Source organism: Perca fluviatilis, chromosome 20, assembly GCF_010015445.1.
Source record: "Perca fluviatilis chromosome 20, GENO_Pfluv_1.0, whole genome shotgun sequence".
NCBI classification, from domain to species: Eukaryota; Metazoa; Chordata; class Actinopteri; order Perciformes; family Percidae; genus Perca; species Perca fluviatilis.
The window spans coordinates 30,137,592-30,146,222 of NC_053131.1; the positions used below are offsets into that span (position 1 = coordinate 30,137,592).

General features: G+C 41.3%; 1 protein-coding gene across 2 annotated transcripts in view; it reads left to right on the forward strand.

Moving 5' to 3' along the window:
• LOC120548772 (coiled-coil domain-containing protein 85C-A-like) overlaps positions 1–8,413 on the forward strand; it is a 31,078-nt gene extending 22,665 nt beyond the window's left edge. For both annotated transcript variants that reach the window (XM_039785243.1, XM_039785242.1), the window contains 5 exons: positions 2,484–2,563; positions 2,914–3,006; positions 5,551–5,643; positions 6,776–6,874; positions 7,680–8,413. In XM_039785243.1, coding sequence (XP_039641177.1) covers positions 2,484–2,563; positions 2,914–3,006; positions 5,551–5,643; positions 6,776–6,874; positions 7,680–7,769 — 455 coding nt within the window. In that variant the 3' untranslated portion in view covers positions 7,770–8,413. The remainder of the gene's footprint in view (positions 1–2,483; positions 2,564–2,913; positions 3,007–5,550; positions 5,644–6,775; positions 6,875–7,679) is intronic.
• The last annotated feature ends 218 nt before the right edge of the window (positions 8,414–8,631 follow it).

Genomic DNA, 8,631 nt, shown 5'->3' on the forward strand with positions numbered 1-8,631 from the left:
AAAATCAAAGGAATTCTCAGCAGCATGTGGGGATAAGCTCGAGTAGGCTGCTAAACATCGGAAGATTGTGGCGTCCGGTGACTTTCCCGCGCAGAGGCTCGAGTGAAGATAATGACCTCTTCTGAAGAGTCCATCGTGTTTTTTTAATCCTCAGTGTCCTCCTTGGCTACTAGCAACTGCGTGGAGGAGGGGTGGGCGCATGTGCGGGATCACGTAAGGCTGTATCGTGTGGACGCCCCGACAGTTTTGTTGTCATTACTTAGAATACCTCATAGGGGCGACAGAAACTACGGTTACATGCTGGCAGTCCAACATGCCGCCACTCCGACATGCTTCTATTCCCTAACCCTAATGGAAAGAAATAATTTGACAATTAGAAGTCAATGTCGGAGTGGGGGTATGTTGGAATGGATGGCGGAACCCAGAAACTACGCATTATAGCTTTAAATGTCTAAACTATAAAAAATTGTATATGGGTGGTTGACGTGACATGGCCTTTTGGAAGTCCCGAGTGTCAAACATAAGTAAAGAAATGTCTAATCTGCAAATAAATGTGGTTATATTGTTCAGAAAATGCTGTTTTATATTAACATAAAGACCATTCATGCCAGTCATATTCCTGTTTTTCACAATTTTCAGCCAAATAAGGAAAAGGTCATATGGCGTGACTGTCCCAAGCCAATTTCAAAAAGTTTGATTTTGAAGAAAATCTAGAAAAATTAAGTACATATTAATACCACACATGTCTACGTGTAAGTCTGCTGTTTTAAAAGTCCAGGCATAATATTTTGAATCAGCCCTGAACAAAAAGATTTTGTCCCAAAATCAATATCATATGGTGTGACCCCAAAAACTTTTATTCAGCCTAAAACGTCAACCACCCATATTCTTTGAGATACTTTATTAAAGGTCCCATGTTATGCTTATTTTCAGGTTTATACTTGTATTTTGTTTTTATTAGAATGTGTTTACATTCTTTTTCCAATACTGTCTGTCTGAATACCTGCATTCATCCTCTGTCTGAAACGCTCCGTTTTAACGCCTGTTTCTTTAATGGTGTAGACACATATAGCCGACGGCTGACCGTTGACAGAAAACCCCATCGATATGATCAGTCGCGTCCCCGAGGTCCAAAAAACTGCCACAGAACAGACCAAAAAGACCAGAGGAGACGAGACGTAATACATCTCTATAACAGCAGGCGGCGCTAATCTGTAATGTTGCCCAAGAAATGAAAACCGGCAGCTGATTGGACGAACGCGTCACATGGGTTTGTTTTCTCCGGAAATTCAGAGTCAGACTGTCATGGCGGCCGTTCAGAATACGATCTCATATTAATCTAAAATAGTTCACTGAAACATGTTTCTGAAAACATTTTAAGAGAGAAATAGGCCATGCAGTTGCTGAATCTGTCTTCATTTCAGATCAACAAAGGTCACTTTAAAAGATTTTCATCAGATTTTGAGAGACTCTAGTCACCTCATTCCGCTCGTCATTTCCGGGTGAGTCCCGACTTCCCTGCCGCCGACTGAACATGTCAGGTCGGCCAAAATGAACGCCGACAGCCCCCCAGACGGACGACGGCGCGGGACACACCGAACAGATTTGAGTCACTGACCTCGCCAGACTGTCCCACGGCCGATAATCGGCCTGATGTGTCCCGGCCTATAAAAGTTCAATTCCGGCGCAAAATGAACCTAGGGGTTAATAACATATGCGTACCGAGTCGACCGTTCTCTGGGATATGTTTTCATGCTAATCGAATGTGTATTTAGCTTGACACAAGCTAGCGCGAACCGGTGATTAGCTGCTAACGCTACCTTTCGGGGCAGAGGGTAAATCGCTATTTTAAACCACATGTTTTCCAAGATGGCGACCGCATGTAAAACTGAACGCCACTCTCTTTATAATCTATCTTTTCAATAAACTGTCTGTACACTTACAAAGTTCTCAATGCTTCGGTTTACATATAGGGACCCTCATTATGCTACTGTGGAAGTGTGGTGCTATTTTGAGCCTTGTTAGTGGTGTAGAAATAGTGAATTACCCTCTGCCCCGAAAAGTAGTGTAAGCAGCTAATCGCTGGTTCGCGCTAGCTTGTTTCAAGCTAAAAACACATTCGATTAGCATGAAAATGTGCCAGAGAACGATCGACTCGGTACACATATGCTATCAACCCCTAGGTTCATTTTGCGCCGCAATTGTCCTTTAACCCCCCATCTAAAAAAAAAAAGCCCAGACTGCTCACTTTAGCAGCACTTTCTATATATATATATATATATATATATATATATATATATATATAGTATAGTATAGTAGTGACATCACAACCGTACAAAAATCCTGACAGCTCGTTTAGAGGCACGGTTTCTGAAAACGAGCTGTGCATTTCTCTGTGGATTATAAATAAAAACTGTTGTATTGAAAATGGTCATTGAAGTTCTATGTGACATTTATAGGCTACACTTTCTTTTCTGATTCAGATGAATTAGCCAGCTACGTCAGACAGCTGGAGAATAAGATGAGAATGCTGGAAGATGAAAACAACCAGCTGCTGTCTCAGGTGACTACTGCCACTATCAATGGATGCTCTTATCACTTTACACATCAGTGGCTTTCACTGTCACTGATAATAACAATAGTAACTTCATTTGTATAGCACCTTTCATACATAAAAGGCAGGTCAAAGTAATGTCCACACTTCCGGTTTCCCAAGTTAAGTGTAACCACTGCCTTTAGGCAAACATGTATACCTGATCTGCTTAAATGATTAATGATTATCTTGTATTTCCAATAAATCAGGGGTGACTATACTTTTGATTTAAAATGTTATTTCAGCCATCACATTTTAAGAGTCTCTCTCTCTCTCTCTCTCTCTCTCTCTCTCTCTCTCTCTCTCTCTCTCTGTCCCAGACGAACGGAGGGGAAGCAAAGACACTGAGGAAGGGTTTGTCTTCTTATCATTTGGAAACCCAGCTCTCACAATTCCAGGACAACATGAACAACGTATGTATTCTTTTACATTGACAATGTGTACAGTACAGGCCAAAAGTTTGGACACACCTTCTCATTCAATGTGTTTCTTTATTTTCATGACTATTTACATTGTAGATTCTCACTGAAGGCATCAAAACTATGAATGAACACATATGGAATTATGTACTTAACAAAAAAGTGTGAAATAACTGAAAACATGTCTTATATTTTAGATAGCCACCCTTTGTTTTTTTTGATAGCGCTGCAAACCCTTGGTGTTCTCTCAATGAGCTTCATGAGGTAGTCACCTGAAATGGTTTTCACTTCACAGGTGTGCTTTTTCAGGGTTAATTAGTAGAATGTTTTCCCTTATTAATAAAAAAGCAAAGGGTGGCTACTTTGAAGAACCTAAAATATAAGACATGTTTTCAGTTATTTCACACTTTTTTGTTAAGTACATAATTCCATATGTGTTCATTCATAGTTTTGATGCCTTCCGTGAGAATCTACAATGTAAATAGTCATAAAAAAATAAAAGGAAACGCATTGAATGAGAAGGTGTGTCCAAACTTTTGGCCTGTACTGTATATCTGTTTCTTGTCCCACATTTCTGTACTCCCTCTTTCATTCAATTCGGTTTGTGCTAATAACCTCAAATCACATCTGTCAAATCAATATATTTCACTTTGACAGTGGACTTGTAAACCCTATTCACTTAAAAATGTAAATATATGTTGTTTCTTTTAGTAGTTGTTTGCTTTCTTCTCGCGTTAGACGACATGTTTTAAATATGCAGCTACACCCAGCAGACAATTAGCCTAGCTTAGCATAAAGGCTGGAAACCGGTAGAAGCAGCCAACCTGTCTAAAGATATCAAACCAAAACAGTAACCAGCATCTCTAAAGCTCACTGATTAACATTTCGCTGTTGCTTGGCAACCTCGGTCGCTTGGCAACCTCGGTCACTGCGGCTGACCAGGTAATAGTACCGCACATACAGTACCTTCCCTTAAAACTACAACCTGTTGTTTTACTTCAGTTTTTGTACAGATTAAACAAACGAGGTATAGGGCCTTATCTTGCTAGTTTAAGTTGTAAATTTCGCGTCCAGCGCCCACGTTGTTTAAATAGCAAATGCACCTGCGCCCATCTTTGCGCCCATGGGCGTGCTGGTCTTACAGGGAGGTGTGTTCAGGTAAATTCTATAGCGTATTGCTATCTTGAGGCAGCAGGAAGTGATCGCGCCATTGACCAACAAAAACCTGGTCTAAAGTCAATAGCGCAGCATTTCATTGTTTTAACAGCAAATTAGTAAAATGCACCTAGGCTTATGCACAGCGCGCACACTATGCTTGTTACACACACACACACACACACACACACACACACACACACACACACACACACACACACACACACACACACACACACACACAGGGGAGCGCAGCAGCACACAAATTATTACGGTGCAAATCCGCCATCATAATAGCAATGCGCCAAGGTACAAACGCGCCTGGCTTTTAAAGGGAATGGGAGATGACACTCTGATTGGTTTATTGCATGTTACACCCAAAACACACCTATCAATTAATGGAGACACTAAGTACAACGCTTTTGAACCAGGCGCCCGGACCCTTTTTTCCACCGTCAAACTAGCAAAAGTGGATTTGGACACGCCCTAAACGCACCTGCGCCATGCGCTTCACGCAGTGCACTAAGATTGTTAAAATAGGGCCCATAAAGTGTTGATAGGTGCCAGGCTAGCTTTTTTCCCCCGTTTCACTGGACATGTTAATCACGTCAAGAAAGGGGAATAAGCATGCTTCCCAAAATGTTGAGCTATTCCTTTAAAATGGTTCTGACTTTTTTTCTGAGCCATCTTTTAAACCAAGTCAGATTGTTCACCTTCTGATTAGACTTGCTTCAGTAGCAGTGAATCAGTGACAAACCCCTGTGTGGTACCTCACAGTGGCTTACACACTTAGATGTCCTAATCAGATGATTTCTGTCACATATGACATCAGTTCAAAGTGTGGTTGCTTTTTTAAGAGTGGAGGACTGAGTCGACTTGTTTTGAGATCATATGGTTGCACCAGAATCAATTTGAAATGAGGATAAAAAATGAAGAAAAAACACTGGCAGAGAAGTGCTATCAAAAGCATGTTTGTGTCATCCAAGTTACAGTATCATTGCTGCCAGCTACACTGACATGATTCAAATATGGAAAGTGTGAACACACTACAGCCCAGCAGCCGCAGGACATCCTATCTCACCTATTGATAAGTCTATCCGACTGGCAGATTGATCCACTTCTGCTTTCCTGCACACACAGCAGGTTTATTGCACCTCCTGTCGCCATGGCATTACATACCTACCTGCCTCAGCAGTGCCGCTGCCTCCTCTCATAGCCTCTCCTGTTGTTCCTCTTCCTGTCTTCTATTGAGTTCTCTCTCTCTTTTTTCATTTCCGTACTGCTGGTTGTTGCTACAGTGTGTTTCTACATTCCATTCATTCCTGCTGGTCTACTTGGTCATCTATAATGAATGTGATCAGAGGATGCCATCTGTCTCCCCAGGGCGATGCTCAAACCTCCAGCAGTGAGCCCTTCTCCACAGAGCTCTACCTCCCCCACCGGCTGAAACCAGAAGCTATAGTCCACGCAATGAAGGTAGGTCACAGACCAGCCTGTTTTGAGCAGTTTGAGGCTGTGTGGATGTCTGCTACTTACCCAGCCTGACGTAGTAATTCTCAGATTGTAGTCAGATTATAAGTCTGATACTGCTCCATTGGGCTGTAATCATGGGGCGTGTTTCAACCGAACCAGGAAAGAAAATGCCTCTGCACTCAATTGGATAGACCTACAACCAATCAGAGCAACTGAGTATGTGACGTATGTTGAGCGACGCATAGTTGTCAACAGAACTCAACTGCACGTACGCTGGAAGAAGTAGAAGAAGAAGATGAGTGTAAACGATCTTTGACGGTGTTGTAAAAAGAATTTAAGGATACACTTACCAACACGATCATCATTTTTAAGAGAAATAGTAAAGGTGAACTCGTATACGAACAAGTTCTCCCTTTAGGATTAGAACGTATACGAGATAGAATGTAAATTAATTCAACCCAAGTGCTCTTTGGCGGTGTGGTTGATTACGTTACTGTTGATCATCTGTCCATTGTATAAAGCCCGCCCTGACAATATGATTGGTCTGAACAGCTTTCAGATTCAGATTCGAGCATAGTTGCTCAACAACGGATCAAGTCCAGACCGAACTTCCCGACCTCAAATGTTGTGGGCAGGGCTAAGTTCGACTGGCATCCAGGCTATTAGTTACCAGGTAACTTAGGCAAAATAAAACCAGGCATATACTTAAGCAGGATTTATGGTTGTGCGGAGGCTCGGCATAGAGCTTTCGCCGTAGCCTACGTAAGTAGCCTGAAGTTTATACTCGTGCGTTGGTGTCTACGAATTATAAATAAAAGATGCATTACTTCCAGCGTTTTCTACTATCCATAAAATGTTACATCTACTAAACATATGTACATCCTAATGAAGTATGGTTTTGATAAAAAGACATGAACTGCTTGAATGGTTAGGAGAGTACAACACAAGAAGTTTTCACAAAAAATTTCAGTGGCAGCCTTATTCGAAGAATGGAGTCTTCGCAGGAGGAATATTTAAAGGAAATGTACATGATGCTATTTTGTTTGTTTGTGTGTGTGTGTGTGTGTGTGTGTGTGTGTGTGTGTGTGTGTGTGTGTGTGTGTGTGTGTGTGTGTGTGTGTGTGTGTGTGTGTAGGTGCTGGACGTCCATGAGAAGCTGGACAGGCCGTGCTCACAGGAATATGATGACGATCTTAATGACAAAGAGAAGGCCATTGTTAGAGAGATGTGTAACGTAGGTTCCAATCTGGGCTTTCTTTTTTTCAATAAAAAGCAAAAAAAGTGACAGAATGCACCTTCACACAGTCTATAAATGTCACTACCACACACATGTCAATGTCAAACATGGATTGATAAATATTTTACAGTCAACGATTTCTAGAAATGCAGGTTTTGGTCCACTTCCAAGTCAAATGTGTAGTTTGTCAAGAGTGAGACAGTGATCCAAACACCCTACATGAAATGCAGGGTGTGGGGTTGACAGTTTATTTTACTTGCATACCCTCTAACACAAACCGTAATGAAGGCTTTGAGCCACTTAACCAAGTTATATACAATATTCTGCAGTAACACTATCAAACAGCAGATAAGATGAATTAAATTTTAAGTTAAATGTGTACTTCATTGCAGGAATGTGATGAGTGAAATATTAAAACCCAAGATGTATTAGAAAAGTTGGGATCCAAACCAGAATTTAAAATTCAGTTATCTGAATTTGAACAAAGCTTGCCCACACAGTACAGTCTTTCTTGTCCTGTATGAGAAATTTGGCCTGCAGCATCAAACAGACTCCACCAGTAAAAATAGATTTGTAATAAAATGTAATTCATCCCAAAGGATTTTTTTTTCTCATTTTTGCCAAAGATGCTCAGTAAAATAAGTCCATATCTATAGCATAAGTAGATATATCCTATATACACAAACATAGTACAATTACATGATATGTATACGTGTATATGTATATACACACATGTCTATGTGGAACAGGAGAGGTACAAATTACTGTTATTGTCTGACACTGTGTTGTTTCTCCCTCTCAGGTGGTTTGGAGAAAGCTGGGTGATGCTGCAGGATCCAAGCCTTCAATCCAACAGCAGCTTTTAGGCAACCAGTTTAAAGGGCCTTTATAGTTGTCAGACACCAAGTGAAGCCACCAATGGTTCCAACAATCCTACATTACTAGTTTGAACTGGAAGCTTTTCAGCAGCGTGTTTGAAACTGAGTCAAAATGGATATCCAGCTCAATCAACCAGGACATAAGTACTGAAATGCCAATGCCAGGAGACTGGCCGTCCATTTGTAGCAGATGGACACAACATAGCCAATCTCGTAATCTGGGTCGCAGACGTAGACTCTATGCAGCTTTTTTTTAAAGCCTTCGCCATCATGGAAGCAGAAAATGTAAATGTGAGAAATGTGACCGAAGCCTGGTTGTAACGCTAACGCAAGCGGCAGCCACATGGCTCAGTGTGACAGTCTGAGACACCGGCCAATCAAGCAAATACAACCAGAAACTCTCACTTGAAGCCTTATTATATCCATCCATCCATTCATCCATCCATCCATCTATCCGCTTCTCTGGAGCCAGGTCACGAAGGCAGTAGGCTAGGCAAAGAATTTCAGACATCCCTCTCCCCTTCTACCAATTAGTAGGGTTGGGCGTCGTTTGGATTTTTAAGATTCCAATGCCAAACCGGTACTTTTAAAACGATTCCGATTCCTAAACCTATACCGATACCAACTGAAAAATGACATCAAATATGTAATATGTTTACTAGCGACCACGTGCAGTGAATGGTTAATATGCTTTTATGCCCTTTTTGGTGAGCCCAGAGGGAAAATATGGCATTTTAAAAGTAGCCTACATTTACGGTAGCTAGCTAACGCTAGACTACAGAGAAAGTGAGATGTTTTTACGTCCGTTTCGGAGCGACAGAGGGAAAATATTTCAGTCGACACATTAAGTGGAACCGAAATGAGGAACCGAAATTT